Here is a 24,261-nt window from a genome sequence, read left to right on the forward strand (position 1 = left end):
CTTTATTATACCCACTTAATTAAGTGCACTGCGTTGCAAAACACCTCTAGCTTTTCTTTTTTCATTATCTCTTCAAAACAATGAATAGGCTACTTTGGTTCATTATTTTAAAAGCAATTCTTTATTCAAGAATGAGAACATATATACTGTGGCTAATGTAAATGTAATTCATTCAAGAGAAATGCTTTCTCTCTGATATGGAGTATATACTGTCGCTGTGCCATTTGACAAACGCTTTCCGCCGCCGCTGTGCTGGGAAAAGATGGCGCAGTTCAGTGTGGTCTGGCTGACAGCTCAGCATTTTCCTGCCTTCAAATCTTACCTTTCACTTCAAATCACCTCATGCCATTCATCACCCAAAGCGGCGATGGTATTAAATGTGATCGCCTTAATTCACTTGGAGTGTGTTTGAGCTAATAGTTGGATGGTTTTCAAGAGCTATACAGGGTATGTGTGCATGTGTGTATTTACTGCAGTGGTCACACAGCGGCCTGGCCTCTGTTTTTCCTGAGCTCAGCACTGACGTCTGGGTTGAAATGCATCAGCCATACATTTGGTGCCATCGCTTATACCGACCCATCCACAAAGGATATAACTTTCCCCTTCACGTCACATGCTCTGCTGTTTCCCATTAGCCTCTGGTGAGAGTGCAGTTTGGGACTGTGTCTATGTCATTTTGTAATGAACTATCCTTAAGGTTTGGGCTCACTTTTATGCCACTGCAAACTCTGAGTCTGTGCTCTGAATTTTTAATGAAAAGGCTTATTTAATTTCTCCACAACGAGGATATTCCTGCATAACAGCAGGCTTGTTTCCTCTTTCATAACTCCTGCTAGATGTAATTTACTTTGATTCCAGTATAAATTAGTTGACTTTCGGGGGTTTTCATCCATCTGTTTGAGTTATCTGTTTTCTGTTTTTGTTTTTTGGCGCAAGACATTAAGTGCTTCATCACTGTCAAAGGATATTCCTGTTTGGCTGGCATTTGCAAAGAGATTGAGTTAGTGGCTAGTTTATAAAATTAAAGATGATTTGCGGGAATATTTGGACACTCATGGCAGTCTTTAAAGATGGCAAGCCAGGAGGCATTTGCCTTTATGCTTTCTGCAGTTCATTTGAGTAGGAGACACATGAAAATGTTTCCTAGGACATTAAATTGGTACTTGTTTTTAAAAACTTGTGGACAAGTGGCATGCGTGACATTTTTGGTATTGTATATCTGCACAGTAAGTCCTTGAGACTTAAATTTGTACCTAGATAGCACCATGCATCAACAACCTTGATATTGTTTGCAAGTTTTCCATATTTTAAATCGCAAATGATCCTAAGAATAGAGCGGTTGGTATGCGTTGGCATGCTGTCCTGTTGACATTGCATTACATTACCTGACAGCACGCTGTGGGGCCTTTAGTGACCCCTTTATTATAATTTGCATGTGTCACCATGACGACAAAATAGGTGTAATATGACAAGCTGTTGTGACATTTGTTCTTTAAAACTAACTGGTAATACAGTAAGTATCTTTTCACTGCTTACTAGATACTACTTATTTCAGTAGTGATCTTTTAGATTCATCATTACTCTTGACTATTCACTGTCTTAGTACTGAAAAGTTGGCCTAACTATTCCTCAGATCACACCGTTTTGCCATTAGACTTTATTGTAACCAGCAACTTTCCTTATCTCAATAGTTACAAATGATTTGATTTTAATTCTCATTTGTAAATACTAGACAAAATTGCTCATTTTAACTCAACGTCATTAAAAATGTAAATAACAATTATCACTGTAAAAAAAAGTTGCTGCCTTAAATTTCTAAGTACAACCAACTTGGATGTTTAAGCCATTTGAACTTAAATTATTTGAAATTTCTATAACTTGTAAAAAAAAAAGTTCAAAATTGCTTAACTTATTTTAAGTTAAAGCAATGTAAAAACAATGTACAGTGATTTGTTCAATAAAAAGTTAATAAACAGGAGCTCTATTCAATTACTATAGGAAAATCGAAGTTTGAATATAACAAGTACAGCTGGAAATTAGTCAACTGGAAGATAAAGAGGGATCCAGCAACAATTGTGGTAAAAAAAAACTTTGTGCATCTATCAAAATGTCAACGTGTTTTTGTGCCATAGAATTTAATAGCAGAGTGGTAACACATTAAGTATAACGTGAGTTACGTAATCAGATTACTTTTTGTAAATTAATACATTTCTTTTAGATTTACAACAAAATAAAGAGTTACCTTTTCAAATAAGTAATGCTAGTTACATTGTTTTCCCATTTATTGACTGACAGCTCCCCTATCGAGAGTAAGTGTAAACATGATGGTTATTAATTTTGGTAGGCTACTAGACGTGAGCATGCATTTACTCTCACGTGCACAAAAATATTCAATATTCCTCAAAACGAATTAAAACACTAAAATGCATAAAATATTATGCAAACCTGCAATAACTAATAATGTATAATTACTCTTTTTAATCTCACTTTATTAACCAAAGTCTTTGCTGCTGACCTTCATTTGAAAAACAAACAAACAAACAAGCCCAGCCCAGAAAAAGTAAAGTGAGAGTAATGTAATGCACTATCCATAAAAAGTAACTAAGTAACTTTTTTCTATGTAACTTTAGCAATATTGAAATGCATTACCTTTAAAGGTAACTTTAATTCATTCATTTATTTAATTGTATTTCTTTATTTAATTTATTGTAATGCATTACCTTTAAAAGTAACTTTCCCCAACACTGACTGGCAAATATGATTAGCAAAGGAATAAGTACTAATGATGACTAATTAAAAATGTAATTAGTACTGTAGTTGATGAAACTGAAAAGACTGGATTACTTAACAAGGATTGGTAACATAGATGTAAAGGTTTTAAGGAATGAAGGTTACAACGGCTTGCCATATGTGTACAGGTTAATAGGCCATGAAGATGTACCTCTTTGCCAGGTCTGTAGTCTCCACAGGGGAGGGGGTTTGGTGGTGAATGCAGGAGTGGTCAGAAGCAGTGCGGGAACACCGGGAGAGACACTGCGGAGAACTCAGCCAACCAAGTTTGTGGACACGCACATCTTCAACTGGACTTTTTACAACCTTTATAATTATGGACTTTTTATATTCCACGCTTGTTGCGCAACAGAACCGGATCCTTTGACTTGTTCATTTTCATGTCTGATCTTTTTTTCTGGAATACAGAAATAACATTTTGCGCATTTGAAGGTGAAAACTGCTCTTACTTTGATATGGAGGTACTGCAGAGGCAAGATGAGTTCTGATACAGATCATTCCGTGAACTTCTTGAGTAATGCTTCCTCCGAACTGTCCGACGTGCACAATTCGAGCTCCGCGGGAAACGGGACCGAGCCGAGCTCGTTCAGCCTCCGCCGCGCGCTTCCACTGGGCATGGTTCTGGGCGCTTTTATTGTGTTTGCTATCGTGGGCAACATTCTCGTTATTCTCTCCGTAGTGTGCAACAGGCACCTGCGCATCCCAACCAACTACTTCATCATCAATTTAGCCATTGCAGACCTGTTGCTGAGCACAACTGTTTTGCCGGTGTCTGCCACCCGTGAAATTCTTAACTACTGGGTATTCGGGAGGATCTTCTGTGACATTTGGGCTGCGGTGGATGTGCTGTGCTGCACCGCATCCATCATGAGCCTGTGCGTAATCTCCATAGACCGCTACATCGGGGTGCGTTACCCGCTGCAGTACCCGAGCATTGTGACCGAGAAAAGGGCGCTCTTGGCCATGCTGGGTATTTGGGTTCTTGCCTTTGTAATCTCCATAGGACCTCTGCTCGGGTGGAAAGAGTCTCCTTCAGAGGATGACACTGTGTGCCTCATCACAGAGGAGCCGTTTTACGCGCTCTTCTCCTCGCTCGGCTCCTTCTACATCCCTTTAGCGGTTATTCTGGCCATGTACTTCCGCGTGTATATAGTTGCCAAAAGAACCACTAAAAACCTCGAGGCCGGAGTGATGAAGGAGCACATGGACTCTAATGAGCTGACGCTCCGGATCCATTATAAAGGCTCTCAGACGCAGGATGACTGCAGCAAAGGCCACATGAGGAGCTCACTGACAGTCAAATTACTTAAGTTTTCCAGAGAAAAGAAAGCTGCTAAAACGCTTGGTGTTGTAGTGGGCATGTTCATTCTGTGTTGGTTACCATTTTTCCTCGTACTACCCATCGGTACGTATGTTTTATTGATTATCCTATAACCAAAAATCGAAAGACAAACTTTTAAGTATAATTACACCTTCACACACCTTCACAAGTTCCATTGTCAACAAATTAAACATTTCAGTTAAAGGGATAGTTCACCCAAAAATGACAATTCTGTCATTTACTCACGCTCAACAAAATTCTGTCCAATTTACAGTAAAAAACTGGCAGCTGTGGTAGCCAAAAATGTACAGCAACAAATACGGTAGCAACATTTTAGGTTTTACAGACTTAACTTAAATTTACAATAAACAACGTATTTCATTAACTGATATAATGTTCATTTACTGACCTGTTGAAGTATTAATATCTGTTTTGTACCATTGTAATACATTGACAATCACAGAGGTGATGAGAGTCACATGATGAATCAAAGCTCATCAAAAAACCCTTTTCCACAAGAATGTTAATATAAAATCCACAGAAGCTGCACAGTGTCATTCACACAAACACTAAACAACATCATGGTAACAAACATTACATTTTAAAAATGCTGTTAACATTAATTGAAAAACATTACATGTAACATAAAACCTTAATACATAACTGATTAGAAACATCTAAGAAAAACTATGAAGAAACAAAAAAACACTTTTGTGAAGAAGCAAAAATACATCTAATGTGAAGTGTCACGCAGGGAATTGTGGGAATGTTAATTTACTTTTTTCACTGTAAATTGCAATGACTTGTTCTTTTTCACTTCCAAAAACTGTAACTTTAACAGTATTTTACTGTAAAATTACATTAAATGTACCATTAGATCTATTAGTTATTAACCGTATATAGTACGGAAACTTTCTGTTAACCAATTAACAGTTTTCCACTGTAGCATTTTTACAGTCTTTTACAGTTAAAATCACGATAATTTTTTACAGTGAAGTTGTTCCAAACCTGTATTAGGTTTCTTTCTTCTGTTGAAGACATTTTGAAGAATGTTGGTTAACCAGACAGTTGCCGATAGCCATTAACTTCCATATTATTATTATTATTTTATTTTTTATTTTTTTAATGGAATGAATGGCTATCGTCAACTGTCTAGTTACCAACATCCTTCAAAATATCTTCTTTTGTGAAACTCATACAGGTTTGGAACAACTTGAGGGTGAGTAAATGATGACATCATTTTCATTTTTGGGTGAACTATCCCTTTAAATGTTTCACTGTGGTGTTTTCACTATGACCCTCCTGCATGTAACAAAACAATATTTATTATAATATAAATGTGAAAATAACAGGCACTGTTTTAAACTTAACTTAAACTTTAAACTGTATTTAAGACAGTTCACGAAGTACAACAGTGGTTTTAGGTTTATAGTATATGTTTGCTGCACTTTATATGCTAAAATGTTTGTGTGTTTTCTGTGTTTTTAGAACATGGTTTTTGGTGGGCCAATGTACCAGCCTGATCGAGGTCTAGTGCCCTCCTACCAGTCAGATTAGTTTATAAATTGCAGCAAACCTATGACTTAGCTATAAACTGAAGCTCATGATCTGTTCCACATTTTTAATACGGTATGTTCAACATTCAGTCATTATGTGTATCATCCTAATTATATTTCTAAACACAGAACAGAACCACACTTGCATCACATATTTCATGCACAAGTATTGTTGTTTTGGTAAAAAGAAGTCCAGGGTGTACGATTAGAGACAGTCTGCCCCATTATTTCATTAGTATGATAAGAGATAAAGTTCAACCTTGTTGGACAAATGAGAGACAAACCCATGTGACATTACCACAATAATTCGATTTTTATAAATATTTGTAACAGCATGTGTCTTCTATGGAATTTATCGTCAATTACAGCCGTTCCTGAGGTTGATTATTAACAGTTGAATGCATGCTAAATATTCTTGTCGGCTGTAGAACATGTCATGTAGATTTATTGCACATTATCACACTTTTAGAGAGGGAATATCGATTATGTAAATACTTATTTAGGCCTTTCTTACTCTTTCATTATGGCACTTTGCTGGTTTTGCTCCATGCATTGCAATAGACCATGTAATGTAAAAAAGGCCTAGCATGCTAAATTATATTTTAAAATATATATTTATTGTTTATTTTGGTAATAAAAACAAGCAAGACAGTTGTGGAACGGTTGCACAGTCACATCGCTATTGGAATGATTTAAAATAATCATAAGCAGTAATAGATTGAATGTCAAGATTGTGCCACTTCTGACACTTTAGAATGTGATCCTGTTGCCAGGAAAAACCACACGTCTCCAGCTCAAACGTTTCATTGGTTGATTCAGGTTCTGTTTGTGGTAGCCATCTCAGCGCTCCCAGTCCAAAATGTCTTAAACTGTTAAAGTTCAATACTGTTTACTCACGGAAAAGAGTGTTGAGTTCTGTCATGAACGAGATCCAGTGGAACACATAATAAATGACCTCACTTTTTTTTTCTTTTGCAATATATTCTAATCGCTGACAATGTATGAAGCCTTGACTCGCGCGCCGGTTTGAATCGAAAGCGACGTCTGTCGTGTTAACCTGACGTGTGGTCATTTATTTTAGCACTGGATGAGTTACTACAGAGCTGGTCCCCGAAGCTTGCTGAGGTCTCCTGGTGGAATGCACTGGAGATGCCAATGTCTTCAGAGCTCTCTCATTCCCAGGCTCACTCCCTATCTGAACCCAGAATTTTCTGATGAGGTGTGGGAATATAGAAGAGGTACCATTCCCACCACAAAAAAAAACTGGTCAAAATTGAATCAACCTCCTAGATTCACTTCATGACCTGTAAGTTCAGCTCCCAGTGACCTTCTAAAGGGTCAAATTAGCAGATGGGCCGATATGTTTTTCCTGCAAATGAGTAAGGAAATATTTTGAAGGCAAATATGTGTTTGACCTTGAGGAGTTAACTTCCCTTCTTTGAGCAGCCTTTGTTTTCATATGCCATGTTGTGAATATTGGAGTGAACTGGTATATGAAAAGGTTGCATTGCATCAAAATTTGGTCATGATGGTTGATGTGCGCAGGCAACGTTTGACTTCCTTTAACATTCTCATTGTTATCATGATAATAATTATGCTTTATTTCCACAAATACTCTGAGTGTTGCTTTAGCTTAAAAGGCCTGCAAACATTAATTAACTTTTTTTATGTTGCAGAATAACACGTTTTCTTTTCTGAATGGCAGATTGAAAACAGAGTGAATACAGATCATTGAAAAATCAATGTCTTTGCCACCAGGCCACATGCGAGTTTATCCGTCGCGTAATGTTTTTTTCTCAAATAAGAAACATTTTGGGCAATGATGTCTAAAGTCTTTATTTAATCACGGATTAAGTAAATAGCTAACAATCCTGTCACGTGCGGCGAAGTTTCTCAAAATGCCAGCTTGACAACAGAACTGAAAACACTTCCTTAAAGAAACAAGGTTGCTGTAAGATTGTTTGTTGACTTCTTATAGTGCAGATTGTCTTCATTTAGATGCTCTGGCTTCGAGATGTCTGAGTGACATGTGATTTAGAGAAGAAAGAGGTGAGAACATCTTAGCGTAACGGAATAATTCACTTACTGGCAGAGACAGAAGCTGACCGGAGGGCAAGGCTTCACACCTGTGGCTCTTCTTGAAGTGTGGTAATGAACCCAAGTCTCATTCTGACTTGTACTGATATACCATTAGCAAATTAAACCAAATAATCTCTCGCTTCAGTCATGCATCCTGTTCCTCCGAGCAAAAAAAAAAAGAGGATTTATTGAAAATATAAAACATATAAACTTTCAGTTGAACAGAGTTATGTCTTGTTGACTTATTTTGTCTTATTAGTAAGATCAGACCAGAGTGAAGGAGACTTGAGCTAAAAAAAGGTTACGGGCTGCACATCAGGCATTTACAGAAGATTGAAAACGTGGTCAATTCCTCAGGGAAGAGTGAGTTAGTAAACTCATTAGCGGAGATGAACTATAGTCAGAGTCTGGGAAAAGCATGATGGATCTGTGTGACCTTTTATTTAATGTTTTGAGAGCGAGGGAGTGGAAACCTGAGAAAGATTTCAATTTTGAAAATGGCACCTTTAGATGTGCCAGACTTTTTGGCTGTTGCTTTAAATAGATAGTTGGTTGAAGCTGGAGTAAAATCATAAAAGCACTATAAATCTTCCTTATGAGGTTTTGGGAATTTAAGAACTTAAGATAACCATTTTAATAAAAGCTTACAGAGTGCACAGCTAAGAACAGGTTATTCAAATTATGCTCTTTATGGCAGGATGAGAGTGTTCAAAAATAGACAGGTTTTAAGACCGAGACCGAATTAATGCTGAATTAGAGGCTGACCGGAAAAATATTAATCTCACGAAACCAGTCAAGAACATGGAATATATGTTCCACCCCAAAATCTATTTTTATTATTTAAAATTATAATACTGTTTATATAACTGTGCAAAACTCTTAGGCACGTTAGTATTTTCACCCCCAAAAATGGTTTTAAGCCATTTTATATATTTTGCTAGTGTGTCAGTAGGAAATATCAGTTTACATTTCCAAACATTCCTTTTGCCATTAATTGTAATAATCCAGTGAGATTTTTGTATGCACAGCCGGTATCCACACAGAGATCTGATCTCACCATCATCATGTCTATCTGTGAATACATGAAGAAACTAAATCCAGAAGAACTGTGGCAATATCTCCAAGATGCTTGAATAAACCTTCCTGTAAAGCTACCTGAAAAACTGTACAACATGGCAAAAAAGCTGTTTTAAATGCAAAGAGCGGTCACCAAATATTAATTTGATTTTAGTTAAAAGAAGTTATTTGATAAATAAATCTCTTTATTACAATATTTCCGAAAGCATCCTCACTTTACATCATTTTTACACATGTGTCTAAAACCTTTCACATACTGTAGCTTTGCAGGTATGTTTCTTCAAGCATCTTGGAGACATTGCTGCAGTTCTTCTGGATTTAGTTTACTGTTTCTTTATGTAATCACCGACAGACTCGATGATGGTTTAGAAATGTAAATGTACAGCAAAATATATAAATAACTGGCTTAAAACCATTTTTTAGGTGAAAATACTAACATGCCTATGATTTTTGCACAGTATGCAGACTTTTTGCCATTGTGACATTTTAATGAGAATTATGATTTCCTCCATTTGCATTATCAAAATGCAAATGAATAATAATAAAAAAATCCATTATTAGTGTAAAGTAATAAAATCTAATGTCTGTACACATTGTGATAATATTTGTTGTAGTGCCTTTAATGCGGATTTTAAGGAAACAAAACAAAAAATCAAGTATAATATGTTCGCATAACGCTAATGAGAATTGGGGATATAACTATTGTCAAGAAGATTTTAAGATTAACAAAAAAAATCTTGATGGTTTTGATTCTTCAAGTTCTTTAAGATAACACTGCTGATTTAATCTTAAATGTGGAAGAAAGATTTAGTTGTGTGTCTGAGAATACATGTGAGTTGGTAATGTCTGCCATCTATTGGTGACCGATGAAAAAAGTCTACGCATGCAGATTGTTCACCAAAAAAATGACCTCTCGTTTCCTCTATTTGTAGGGTCATTTAACACCAGTTTACGACCTCCTGAAACATTATTCAAAGTGATCTTCTGGCTGGGCTACTTCAACAGCTGCCTGAACCCCATTATTTACCCCTGTTACAGCCGTGAGTTCAAGCTGGCCTTCATTCGGATCCTCAGGTGCCAGTGTCAGCAGAGGAAACAACAGGGCTGGAGGGCGTACAACTACCGCGTCCAGACGGGCTCGGCCATGCAGGTCTACACAGACACCAGCTCCATTTGCATGAATGGCAGTCAGCAGACCCTGGCCCCAACGCACCCCAGCCCAACATTATTCAGCAGAGTTGTGGGCTCTCGTCCAGCATCGGGCCTTCTTCCAGGCTGGGGTCCATGTACCTCATCTTCCTCTTCCTCCCTATCTGGGAGCCCTTTTCCTGGTATGATGAGATCCAGCTCTAGGGCGACGAGTCCCTGCGAATCTACCAGGATGGCTTCGCTGTTCCCCAGTGGGACCCGTTCCAAAGGACCTCAGCATGCCAATGGACAGAATGGGAAGCGAGACACAGAGCATGAGCCAATATCTAGAACCGCACCTGAGACTACTATCTAGCTTGGTGTCAAGAGTGACTTACATGCCAGTGATTTCAGCCTTTCAGTTTTTTTTCCCCGGACAGATCTGATACATTAATACATTGGGCTTCTTGTCATGCATGTCTACATTGTTTCACTTGAAAGTTGCAGTAGTTATGTAAGGGATAATGTACAGTCAGCTTGTAATTATTTCAAAATAAACCCCAACAAGGTGATCAGAACGCAGACGTGATTAAGTAAATAAATACGTGGACGTGATTTGAGTTAATTATTTTATCATTTTATTTGCTTATTGACTTAAAGCTAACCGCTAACAAAAAAATAGTCTAGTGCAATGCACAAATCAATTGACCTAGCAACAAGGCGAACAATATTACAGTACTATATTAACACAGACTTCACAAATTGGCAGCTAAGATGCAAGATGGCGGCAATTGCGTTTGTGTAAAACGAGAGACAGCGAGACTGTGGACATGAAATAATGGTTTTACACTGAGCAGTCTGACCCCGTTGCCATGCATGATGACGAAAATAGCGGGCATTAGTGCCCGTCCACTTTTTCAGCAGCCTTGGTTCCAGAAGTATTTTTCCTTCTATTTTCTCATAGGGATTTAAAAAAAAACGTCTTTGTTAAAAAGTTATAAGCCATGAACCAAACCAACCAGCTATTAGGGCGAATCACAGCACTACAAGCTTTTATTACCGATGAATCGGATAAAAAGACACTGATAAAAAGAGAGAGAGAGAGAGAATATATTTTATGGTTATTGCAAAATAAGTAATGCGGTACAATTTTGCGTTACTCCCTAAAAAAAGTAACTAATTGCATTAGTTACTTTTTATGGAAAGTAATATGTTGCCTTACTTTTCACACCGTCCTGTGCTGAACTTGGTTTTATGTTTTTTATAATAACAAAAGTTATATTTTTTAGAAATGTAAAGGCTCTTTCACACCAAACGTGAAATGAGAATAAAAGTTCAACAGTCTTACTTCAGCAATAAAAACAAAACAAAAAATTAAACACAAATATGATGTTTAACTAAAGTCATTTTGGTTGAATTGGATCATCAAAGGCCAACAGCAAAGACATTGGTTAATAAAGTGAGATTAAATACATAGGCCTACATATTTAACATTTTAATTATTGCAGCTTTTTAATATCTTGCATTTTACTGTTTTTTATTCATTAAGGAATAGTGAATCTGTTTTTGTGCATGTGAGATGAGTAAATTGCCTAGAACTACAATACCAATCATCTTCACAAAACACACACCTTTGCTCTTCAACATTTTACTTAACATGAGGACAGGAGAGCTGTCAGTCAATGGTAAACAATTAAACTGCATTACTTATTTGAAAATTAACTCCGATATGTTGCTGTAAATGTAGGCTAAAAGTAATGAGTTACTTTACTCGTTACTTGAAAAAAGTAGTCTGATTACGTGTAATTAGTTTAAGAGCTTAGAGACTGACTCTATCACATCATTCGCAGCGCTTCATGGGAGTGGGCAGGCATAAAAAAGTTATTTTTTAGAATCTCTGATTGGTGTTGATTTATTTGCAGAATCCTAGGTAATGTAGTTTTTCACCAGGAATTTCACGGTCAGATTATTTAAAAAAAATACGCTGAAATCATGCAGGCTGATTGTTTCAACAAAAGCATATAATCGTCGATGAACACCTCGTATCTCACAGTAAGTCTGCCTTCAAAGGTTTATAAATTTGTTAAAAATCAATTCCTGTATTGAAAAAAATGAATGGGATTTTTACTTCCGGAACCCAGCTGTTGCACTCTGTAAGTGAATAATGAATATAAAAAAAGAACTTTGCTAGATTTGCGAGGTTAATTTTTGCAGAAATACATGTCTGTGAAAAATCTGGAATGGAATTCTGAGGTTATACCAAAATTAGCCTCAGGGGGTTAACATCCATATTGTGTATTATTGTGTAAATACTGTTTTAAATGAGTAGTTTATGAAGAGTCTATATTTGGCCTGTTTGACTGTAGTGGCTGTGATAACGTTTGCATGAATAAAGGGATCAGCTCTGCACCTGGACTTGCTGTGCACAGCTGTGAGCAGCACTGATAAAAACTCAGTATGACTTGCTCACTGGTCTGTTCACCTCCTTTATTTAAATCCCTTTTTTGATCTTCATGTTATTCAGGTTGTGTCAGTTTTATAATAATGCTTATTGGCCTGGTCAAGATTATTCTGTTAGATTCACAGTTTGAGATAAATCCATGACGCCTTGTGATCTCCAGTTCAATAGGTGAAGGTGTTGAGGATGTCAGGTGTCCAAACTGGTTGTGCTTTTGGGTCCTTACAGCACACTTTTTAACAAATGAATGGATGGCATGAAAGCTTATGTTTGACTGAACAATTCAAGGCACAAACCAACATATTGTATGTGCTCTGAACCTGCAAATTGGATTCTTTCGAGGTGTAAATGTGTTATACAACAAGTACAAGACTTACTTAAAAAGAAAACATCGCCATTGGTTCTTCATGTATTCGATCTCAAACATTCAGTGGATATAGAAAAATATCTTTCAATTTAAATTTTATTCAGCCTTAATTTTTTTGTGCAAACGTTTTTTTAAAGGAAACATTAGTGCATCATTAGCAAAAAGAGAAGTTGTGAATTTCTCTTTGTTTGTTTTTACTATTATCTTTACTAAGTGGACCATATAAAATGTGTCACCCTTAAAGTGGTATATTGTGTGCTATAAGACTTTTTTTTTTTCCTCTCAAGACAAGTGCATAATGAAGAAATAAATTTCCTTTGTGAAGGCCCCTGTTGCCGTGATTTTGTAAGTTATTGTGTTTTATTAAACAAAACCAAAATATGAAAGTCTTTTAGTGTCTGCTTGACATAAAAGTTTTAAGCTGATACCAAATGCAAAAGACATTCAAGGATGTGTATTAGGGTGTTTCATATGCTATATGATGAGCCCTATTGTATCTGTGATATTTAAAATTATGTTTTAAAAAGATATTTAAATATTTCAAAATATGAATCTCCAACACGCACTCATGCAACAACGTCTGCTCTCGCATCGGCACAACACGCATGCGCCGTGGTGCTCTTGTGAACACGTGTTGGAGATTAATATTTTGTTAATAAAGTGGTAAATTATATTTTTTTGCGCAAAACAAATATTGAGGTTTCTAAAATTTAGGTTTAACCACTGGAGTCACATGGATCACTTTAATGATGTCTTAACTACCCTTTGAAACAGTTGTGTGTAGACTGTCAATGGAGCGAGTGAAATCTCACAGATTTCCTTAAAAATATCGTCATCTGTGTTCCGAAGAAGAACGAAGGTCTTACGGGTTTGGAACAACATGAGGGTGAGTAATTAATGACAGAATTTTTATTTTGGGTGAACTATCCCTTTAAACTGATGTCATTTCATTTGCACAAGGAAGGAAGGTTAATGAAGACAAATCTACAGGAAAAACACTTTCGATATCACACTGTCTTTATTGTTTTAATGCAACTGCAACATAGCATCACTTCCCAATAACATTTTATATTTGTCTCCTTATTTCTGTGACTCACTTCTATTGGCTACACACTTCTGGCAGCTGCTTGTAATGCTTTATTTGATGGTCTGCTAGACATTTGAAAAGTTTGTGTGTGTGTGTGTTGCTTATTTTCCCCTGACTGTCACGTTCGCCTCTGTTTCTATATTTAAATTTCACATCACATGTATCACAAGACCTTGCATGAGCATTCCAGGATGTCACACAGACTTCTGTTACTATCTTGGTCCTTCTCTGTCCTTTTATTTTCACTGTTGTCAGTGGAAAACATGAAGTCATACACTAAAAATATGGGCTTATATGTTAAGTTTCAAAGTCAATTTATTTCTATCAGTGGGTTTTATGATCTCTTGCTATGCCAGGATCTACCAGGTGGCCCAAAAGCGAGCCAGACAGAGACACATTGCAGTACGAGCCAGAACTGTCTATCATGTCATTTTCTCAGCTCCTCAACACATCAAGCTGCCCAAGTGAGAACTCGGAAATGAGAGAGGAAGACTGCCAAAACTCTGTCTGGCTTCATATTAGTATTCCTGTTCTGCTGGCCTTAACCACTGTTGCACATACACTCAGGGTCAACTAGCCCTACATGCTAACCATACAATACAATAAACAATACGGCCCATAGTTACAAAACATTGTCATGGTAGCCATAGTTTCTGCAAACTGATGTTAGAGCGCTGATTAAAGCTTTATATTCTCAGCCATAATGTAAACATAATAATTTTGAAGCACAAATTGTGTTTGTTTGCTTAAGTATTTATTTACATTAAATTGTCTCCTGATATTTGAAAGACAATTAATCGTAAAAATGATTGTCTCACTTTACCTGATGTCCCATTTTTGCTTATATATTCTTTATATTTATTAGGCTAATAAAATAAAATAAATCATAATCTTTCTGTCATTTTATTTATTTACTTATGTATATATTTATGTACATTTAATTGTCTCCTGATATTGAAAGCACAATCAATACTGAAAAATGTCTGTCCCACTTTACCTGATGTCCCATTTTTGCTGATATGTACTTTATTGGTATATATTTATATTTATAATTCAAATATCACAAAAAAATAATGGTATTTATATTTATTCATTCATTCATTCTTTGAAACTATTGTTTTTGGTCACTATGGAAAATGTTTGTAATGATGAAGACAATACAGATATATATTTTTACGTTTATGTTTTTAGTGATTTTAATATCACTCTTTTAGATATGTATGCACGAATTAGAACTACATATCCCAGAATCCGTTTCTGCCCATGCGTCAGCAGTGCGCGATTAACCGGAAGAGACGTTATGGCTCATTTCTAGAAGGTGAGGAAGAAGTACTGAGTGATTGTTTTTACCTAAAATGTTCTGTTTGTATTATAAATACAAGTCAAACTTAAAATTATGCACTCGTGTTTGCCGAGTGCAGAGCTGCTGAAGTGAAATCAGTCTTGCTAACACATGTGCTAATAGTAACGTTATGTTTTGACTGATATTTTGATTTTAACCTGTTAATCTGACGTTACGCTACTATAACTTAACTTACTTCACTGTCGACTGTTTTTGTGATTGCAGTTTTTTATTTAATGAAGTTTCTGCAATGCTGAAGAAACATACCATTATAAATTAAGCCTATGTTTATACGAGGTTTACCAGCTCTGAAGTAAGCATGACATTTATGTTGATGACAACACGGCGATTCAAAGTCTGTTGTAATATTTCAGCACATTTAGCTGCACATGGTACTATAAGCTGAAGTATGTACTTTAGATTGATTCAATACTTGCTTTATATGCTGTATTTTTTCCCAAATAGGCTAAATGTATTATCATTTTATGGTAAATTGTTTTGGTTTGTTGAAGGAGATGAATATGGTTTGATGGTTACATTTGCTCCACTTAAATACTGTTCAGGTTGTGGTGACAGCACAACTCCAGATGGAGACGGAGTCCGAGACGCTCTCAGCCGCCATGGCTAACAGCTTAAAAGTGTCAGAGGCCAGAGAAACCACTACAGACCATGAAGAAGACTGTTTCTATGACTGTGAGGACAAATTACCCGGAGAAGATGGACACACTGACGTTAAACGCTCAGAGAGGCCTCGCAGCGATAGACTGGAGTCAGATGCCGGGACAGAAAAAGACAACAGCGTAGAAACTGAGAGCCTAGAAAACATGGATGACACTGACCGGTTGTGTTTGGATAACACATCATCAGAGGATTCTGAAGAGCACGAGGACAGGTCGGCTGAAAAGAGACATGACTCATTAACAGGAGATCCTGGGGAAGACAATGATGAAGAACAGGAGAAATGTGAGAGGTTTGTGGAGGACAATGAGAAGAGAGAGAGTGACTCAGATTCAGAATTTAAAGAAGAAGAAGAGGAGGTCAAGGTGACGGAGTATGATGAGGAATACCTGCGCGAGCTGGAGAAAGACCTGACGGAAGAAGAAAAAGAGGTTCTCATATTATTTTTCACATCCAGTTCAGCCTGTACCATATTTCATGCCATTGTCATTGATGTGCTCACTGTCTCTTGATATTTATTATTTATTACTTCTAATTACAGAGCAGACAAAAAGAGAGTTTAGAGCTGAAGGAGAAGGGCAACATGCAGTTCAAGAGTGGAGGTAAGGCAATCCCAGGCAAAGATAAATCGTTTCTTGCTGTCCGTAACCCGTTCTCACCTATTTTATCTGCGAAGTGGCTCTAACTTCTGTTTCCATATGAATAGTTCACCAAAAATAATAAGAATATCTGAAGTCCTTACACGGCTCTTTTCAAAACAGTGACACTTCGTCACATGCTCTATAAAAGACTCCATTAAAGCAGAGACATGAGACTTTATATATAAGTAGTCTGTAACTTGTGCACTATACACTACTAACAGTTTGAGGTCAGTACGTACATTTTTTTTCTCTCCAAAAGTTACAGTAAAGACAGTACAGATAATATGAAAAAAGATTTATGTTTGTCAAAGAAGCCTAAAAAAATCCAGTTTTCACAAATATTAAGCAGCACAAGCACAACTGTTTGGAATTTGAACATTGATAATAATACGTTTCTTGAGCAGCAAAATCAGCATATTGGATCGTGTGACTGACGGCTGAAGGAATGATGCTGAAAATTCAGCTTTAACATCACAGGAATAAATTGCATTTTAAAATATATTCAAACTTATTTTAAATTGTAATAATATTTCATACTGTTACGGTTTCTGCTTCTTCTGTTGAACAAATAAATGTACATTTGATGGAACATAAGCGACTTATTTTAAAAAATCAATCAAAAATCTTTCTGAGCCCCACATTTTGAACGATAGTCTGTTTCAAGTCAAATCTGAATGCATAGAATGACACCAAAATCGAAGTAATTATGCACAATATTATGATAATCATTGAATAACTTGGTGTTCCTTCCCAACATTATTATAAAACTTGAATATAGTGCACATGTCTTATGATCTAATTTTATAACACTTTTCTGGTGGTTTTATGTGATCAAAATGAAAAGAGCTACTTTCTTTATTCTTCACAAATTGTATGTTCTAACAAAATACCAATAAGAAATAAATAATGCTATAATTTTTTCATTTTTGGCTGAAAACCCCCTCGTTTTGTAAGGAAGCTTCATACACATATTAAAGATCTTGTGTTTGTGGATGATCTTCTGACATGTGATTGTTTACAGAGCATGTAGATGCTGAGGAGTCTTACACGGCCGCCCTGCGTGTGTGTCCTGTGTGCTACAGTAAAGAGAGATCCATACTCTTCTCCAATCGAGCTGCCGCACGCTTGCATCAGGTGAACTTCTGCTTCTTTTTGTACAGATACAGAATGTATATTTCTGTTTTATTTTCTGGTGAGTGGGTGAAGTGTGCACTGTCTTTATAAACCTTTTAAAGGTTCGTTTTAAAGAGATGTCCTCTGAGGACACTTAGTGTTTGTTTCCAGTACTGAATTGCATAGATATAGCTTAAAGCAGTGGTTCTCAACCTTTTTTGGGCCAGCGCCCCCTATCCAATATCCAATATATCCAATATTGGATATATATTGGATCCAATATCCAATCCAATATAATTTTTCATGAAAAATTATGTTAGAATTGTAGGCCTAAACTACCTTGGTATCAGCTTGTTTTCATCAATGGTATAATTAATACAATTACAATTCATTTGGATTGTCATGATTAATTTGTGTTAATAATCAGTAAAAAAAAATCTTCTAACAAGAATAAACATATGAACATTTAAATTATTATTGTATTATTAATTATTTTCAACCATCTTGAAACTATCCAAGCAGCGTTTTCTTGTGACGGCGGAATTAATACAACACCAAAATGTGATTACAGAATATATTTAAATTATCCATCAAAGTGTCATTTTCTCCTTACTGTCTTGCTAGTTAACAATAACGCCTGACCAGTAAATTACTTGAACAAAGAAACATTTTGGCTTTAGCATTAGTTAATGCCCAATTCTTCCAGTGTGTGTTATTTTACTCATTCATAGTTTTGCATATTAACTTTATTTTTAATTTGATCCGACAGGATAAAAAAGACAGCGCTATCAGTGACTGCTCTAAAGGTGAGAGTATATCCTGTACACATTGTGTTCTGTATCTAGAGAAAGTCTCACAACATGCATGTACTGGCTGTTTTTATTTTCTGTCTCTGATGTGTATCTTTATTTCCTTTTCCTGGGGAAATGTGATTTGAAACAAAGACGTTTCATACAATGTGTATTGTACTTGTCATCCACAGCCATAGAACTGAATCCAAATTATGTCCGTGCCATTCTGCGGAGAGCAGAACTCTACGAGAAGACAGAAAAGCTTGATGAAGCTCTAGAGGACTACAAAGCTGTCTTGGAGAAAGACCCGGGCATCCCTGCAGCTAGAGAGGCCTGTATGGTGAGTGTTTCTATCTATATATATATATATATATATATATATATATATATATATATATATATAGATTAGGGGTGTAACGGTACGCAAAAATCACGGTTCGGTACGTACCTCGGTTTTAAAGTCACGGTTCGGTTCATTTTCGGTACAGTAAGGGATAGAAATGCAAAACTGCTGGTTGTTTATTATAAACTTTTTTTTAACAATTTGTTTACACTTTTTTTAAACACACTTTTTAATAAAATATAACGTTAGGCTAATAAATAAAAAAGATATCAAATAAAAAAAGAATAAGAAATAAAATACTGCTGCAAAGTTCTCCACTAAATAAAATACTCTCAAACCAATATTGGCCATGACGCTAGCTAGCGAGAGGCTGGGCTAAAGCGAGCGTGCCGTGTATGTGGTGATCTTTATTTATGCGATATTTATGTCCGAGCCCGACCCGAGAGTTAAAATCCAATTTTTTTTTTCTCATACTAATGACACATGTACGTTTGTTTGTGTGGAAAGCCCGCTTTTAACAGAAAGGCATTCGGAAATGTCCACAGATGAGCGCATCAGCGCTCTTAACACAGGCGCGATTGCACGTGTTTCGTTGTCACAGCAACATAAACAAATTTCCGCACACAGGAAGACAGATGTTATGGTAATATTTTACATGTATTTGAATCACAAAAACGATTAATCAGATTTGATCAGTGCAACGCGGAGACTTCCGACACTTAATATGCTCGTGTGGAAACTCGGAATTGATGTATGTTCCGCACACAAAACTAGCCTAATTTACGTGTATGATTGCATTCGGTACACATGTGCACCATACCGAAAGTCCTGTACCGAAACGGTCCGGTACGAATACATGTACCGTTACACCCCTAATATAGATCCATCCATGCATGCATAGGATTTACTGAAATCATTCACAAATCCGTGGAAATCCTGGTTGTTAATATGAAATTTATTGATGTGTAGTGGTTTAGCTTATTTTAAAGATTATTTTGTCATATTTTAAATCTTTAAGTTATCTAGAGGACCACTTGGAAGTTTGCTGAGGCCCCCCAGCGGCCCCGGCCTTCTGGTTGAGGAACACTCGTCCTCATCTTTAGACTTCAATATATTTATCATCTAATGTATGTGTTACAGAGTCAATTGGAAATCTTAAATTCTTAAAAATAAAAAGTCATTGATGGATAACAGCCTCAAATTGAGTTGTTTTTGTAGAATGTAAGACAGAAAATATATAGGTTTATAGAGGATGAATAAATAAAACAAATGAAAAACATTTGTTTCTCTTTCAGCGATTGCCACGGCAAATTGAAGAGCGGAACGAGAAGATGAAAGAAGAGATGATGAGTAAGTTTACATTTTTCTTTTTTGTATTTAAATTTTTTGTCGGCCTAAGGTCAGAAACACAATGGCAATAGATTAGTTTTTATGCATTTTTTTATGGTCCCTTCTTTTTTCAAATCTAGGGCTGATTTTCCTAGTCGACTGTTAGTCGTTCATGTAAGCCATTAGTCGATTAGTCTGGGTAGAAATAATAAACCATAATAATGAGCATTTAAAATATAAACTAAGTGCTAATGCATGTACTGACCATCATTGACTCTTAATTATATGGTTCATCTTAGCATATTGTTAGCAGGACACAGATATTTATGTGAATTTTAATAAAAATGCACAATGTCCTCTTCTTTTGTCCTCTCCTGAGGCGAATACTTCTTCACCAAATGTGATGTATAAAATCCCCCCCAAAAAGAGTACTGTGACTGTACTGTAATTTGGAAACACGCATAAGGCTCGAGAATTGTGGCTATTCGAAGGGATGACATCAGTCTGAGTGTTTCAGTGTAATAGCACTATTCATTTTATATTTTGAAGGTTGTCTAAAAAAAAAAGAAACACTTTCTATTAAAGGTATTGCGATTTAGAAAGTTCTAGTCAACTCCATTATTTAGTATATTTCAAAGAGTCCTCATAAACCAAAGAACCTTGGCTTGAAAAAAAAACCATGTTGCATATATCATATATGAAATCTCTAATCCAGTCTTCCTGACATTTTTTTAATACATATTTTCACTTGACCGTAAATTGCACTGCATTGAGACAAAGGCTTGTGTCCATAAATTGGCTTTAGAACAGTATAAAACAACAGCACAGTCAATTAGTGCAATTACTGGAGGGATGGATAAATGTATTCCACTTTTGTCATAATTTGCATTTATTATTATTACCATTATTATTAATAATAATATATTGATCTAAATATAAGTATAGATTATTATAAATGGTTTTAAATCTAATGTTTAATGATTATTTGGTTTTTAAAAAGCAAAAAATGGCAAAATGGTTACACATCAGTAATCAGACACTTAAACATTATAAATTACTATTGGTGTCAATCATAAAACAACATCGGTTGAGCTCGAACACTACACTTTTTTGCCAACACTATCATTTTAGTAACAAAAAAAAAAAATCATAATACAAATGAGAATAGAGCGCAACAGCGCAGTCATGGGACAATGAAAATGGATAGCTATTACACAAGAAAGATTGAATCTTCCTCTTTTATTCCATTTTGTCAAAATGTACATCATGGTGGTGATAATTATTATTATTTTCAAATTTTATGTAGTGTTAATAATTTAGTACTGATTTTATCAATCATAAAACATCGGCTGATCTCTAATTAAAAAAATAACATCTCTATGTTTCTTTAGTAAAATAGGTAAAGCAATATGATAACTAGTGGATGTCTGTAATTTTCTCTGGTTTCCATTACTGGTATTTTTGCTGTGCTTTCTCCGAGCACATGCTGCTATTGTCTGTTTTAAGGTATTTATAAATGTTGCAAACACTGTATGTTTCCTCTAAAGAGCAGCTTTCCACTGTTGCTGTCAGGCTGAACTTACTGCAGCTCACAGTGAAGGGTGTTTCTGTTTAACACTTCATATTGATCTCACTGCAGTCCCAGACAGAGACAAAGCTCTCCATAATCACGTTAGAGTCTTTAACCTTTTCAGGCCAGGAAACTTGATGGTGGAGCAGTGGGACCCTGTTACATGTTCATTCAAATTCAGAGTTGCATTTGAAGCCTAGCTTATATTAATGTATTTAAACACTTCATTAATTGCAAATCCAATCAAATTAATCATCATTGATGTACGGAGTCATATGTGCTTTACATTTCAATTTTATTTAATGCATTTTAATGAGGTTGTTTCAAATGGAGGGTCAAACAAAAGTTAATTCTATATTTTTGTTCAATGCACATGTTCCTTTTTCATAAAAATGACACTATCGTTCAAAAGTTTGGGTCAGTAAGATTTCTCTTGAAAGAAATTAATTCCTTTATTTAGCAAAGATTTGAGAAAAAAGTGACGAGACAGACTTTTAAATTGTCACAATTTTCTCTATATAAATTGATTGTTTCTTTTGATATTTGTAATCATCAAAAAAATGTATGATGTTTCCACAAATCTATTAAACAGCACAACTGTTTTCAACATTGATAATAATTCGAATATTTTTCTTGAGCAGCAATTTTCAGTGTATCAGAATGATTTCTGAAGGATCATGTGACACTGAAGACTGGAGTAATGATGCTGAAAATTCAGCGTTGCATCACAGGAATAAATTACATTTTAAAACATAATAAAAATAGAAGTTATTTTTAAATACTTTCAATAATATTTGACAATATTTCAGTTTTTCCTTTATTTTTGATCAAATAAGTGCAGCCTTTGTGAGCCCAAGAGACTTCTATTTGAACTTTTGAACCGAAGTGTGTGTGTGTGTGTGTGTGGTGTGTGGTGTGTGTGTGTGGTGTGTGTGTGGTGTGTGTGTGTGTATTGAAGATTAATAAAATTAGCTTTTTTTATCGGCAGATCATATTTATAATTTGTTTTCGCTTTGTCTTCTCAGGTAAGCTGAAAGACTTGGGCAACATGATTTTACGACCCTTTGGTCTCTCCACCTCCAACTTCCAGGTCAACCAAGATACCACAGGATCCTACTCCGTTAACTTTGTTCAGAATCCCAATAACAACAACAGATAGCAAGCTAGAGTCCGTTATTACAGTGATAAACTGTCAACTCCCCCGTTCAAGTGTTCGGACTATCCAATCATATTCCCCGTCACGGACAGTTTCCATTTGATTTGGCCAATTACATAATCAGTTCATGTCAGGTGGCTTTTAAGTCTATATTATTTTGGTCATTTTTTCAGCATGTCAGAGTGTTACGTGTGCAGTGAAGCTGGTATCAGTGACCCACAGACTGTCAGTCGTGAACAATGAGAATAATGGCAGTAATCAACCAAACCTGTGTTCACATTAAACCAGTGGTTATTTGAGATCTGTCTGTATTGCCTACTGTGACTTTTCTTTGAGGTATTTAATACAGCATGATTTATTAAAGAATACGACACACAGTTTGGTACAAGGCAAAAAAAAAAACAGGTTTAATTTCATAAAGAGATATACATTTAATACAGTAATAAAACAAATGTATGCCCATGACCCCCATCTTCATTTGTATAGTCAGGAGAGCTCTCAGATTGCACTGAAACACAAGTATTTACAACCGCAAGCTGTCCTTCACTCGCTCTAAATTCCCTTTTTACAGGACTCAGGTTGAGCATGTGCAATGAATGATGCCCCCTACGGCTATTACAGGAAAACCTTGAGGCGAGCAATCTGAAAAAGCTTTGTGCGACTGAGAGATAGAAAAGATGCTGTCATGTTTGACTGTTTGTATAATTAAAAATCATTTATAAATGCAGGGGAGCACAAAAAAAGTCAACTGTGGCTCAGAGTGATTTGTAACGCTGTACAGATTGCATTGATCATTTCATGTATGCTGTGTCACAGAGTGGAAAACTTCAAGCTCTCTTCAAGTACAGTCTAGACTGCATTAAGGCTCAGAATTTATCAATATAAAGGAGTGTAGATGTAAGGAAAGGACACTGGGATTTCATCCAAGACTACAAGCACAGTTTGACCCAATCCTCTGCAATTGTACTGTGAAACATAGCACATGCATTATTTATTGCATTTTTACATCAATTCTTTTTTTTTTATCTTTATAAGTTATCTTAAAAACCCTGCATTAATGTGTGCCGGATCACCACCTCGAATCCACAACGGGTGTATCTCTGTGCTGTTCAGTGTTCGCAAGTGTTCTTTCACATGCTTTAAACACAAAAGCCTGCGCAAAGAAAAGTCTGGTTTGAAAAATTCTTTTCAGCATGATTGATCAGGAAAAAGGTGGAGAGAGTCTGTAATTCACTGTAATAAATATATAATTCTTTTCTTAAATAAAAAATAATTTCTCCATTACACCTGCTTCTCCAACTGGATGGCTCTTCTCATCTGACTGGCTCTAGGCAACAGACCAATCAGCAGCTCTTCAGAGTTGCAGCACTGCAGAAAAAAAGCAACAGAGGGTCAGAATTTTGTTCCTCAGGATTATTACATTATTATTTATAAA

At 35.9% G+C, this 24,261-nt stretch overlaps 2 protein-coding genes across 8 annotated transcripts; both read left to right on the plus strand.

Annotated features, from left to right (window-relative positions):
- Positions 1-2,950: 2,950 nt before the first annotated feature.
- adra1ba (adrenoceptor alpha 1Ba) lies at positions 2,951-13,141 on the plus strand. The gene is made up of 2 exons (XM_079585409.1): positions 2,951-4,195; positions 9,756-13,141. The coding sequence occupies exons 1-2, from the start codon at positions 3,268-3,270 to the stop codon at positions 10,325-10,327; spliced, it is 1,500 nt and encodes a 499-aa protein (XP_079441535.1). The 5' UTR covers positions 2,951-3,267; the 3' UTR covers positions 10,328-13,141.
- Positions 13,142-13,336: 195 nt separating this feature from the next.
- On the plus strand, positions 13,337-24,133 carry ttc1 (tetratricopeptide repeat domain 1). 7 transcript variants are annotated; one of them, XM_079585743.1, is made up of 10 exons: positions 13,345-13,439; positions 13,551-13,662; positions 15,078-15,181; positions 15,769-16,314; positions 16,425-16,485; positions 17,546-17,658; positions 18,407-18,443; positions 18,620-18,768; positions 20,067-20,121; positions 22,696-24,133. In XM_079585743.1, the coding sequence occupies exons 4-10, from the start codon at positions 15,793-15,795 to the stop codon at positions 22,827-22,829; spliced, it is 1,071 nt and encodes a 356-aa protein (XP_079441869.1). In that variant the 5' UTR covers positions 13,345-13,439; positions 13,551-13,662; positions 15,078-15,181; positions 15,769-15,792; the 3' UTR covers positions 22,830-24,133. The 7 variants fall into 7 exon arrangements, with proteins under 7 accessions (XP_079441868.1, XP_079441869.1, XP_079441871.1 ...); XM_079585745.1 differs by adding an exon at positions 15,431-15,518 and having other exon boundaries at positions 13,378-13,662; positions 22,696-24,111; XM_079585742.1 differs by lacking the exon at positions 15,078-15,181 and having other exon boundaries at positions 13,337-13,439; positions 22,696-24,111.
- Positions 24,134-24,261: the final 128 nt, after the last annotated feature.

The sequence above is a fragment of the Phoxinus phoxinus genome, assembly GCF_949152265.1.
Source record: "Phoxinus phoxinus genome assembly, chromosome: 17".
Classification (NCBI taxonomy): domain Eukaryota; kingdom Metazoa; phylum Chordata; class Actinopteri; order Cypriniformes; family Leuciscidae; genus Phoxinus; species Phoxinus phoxinus.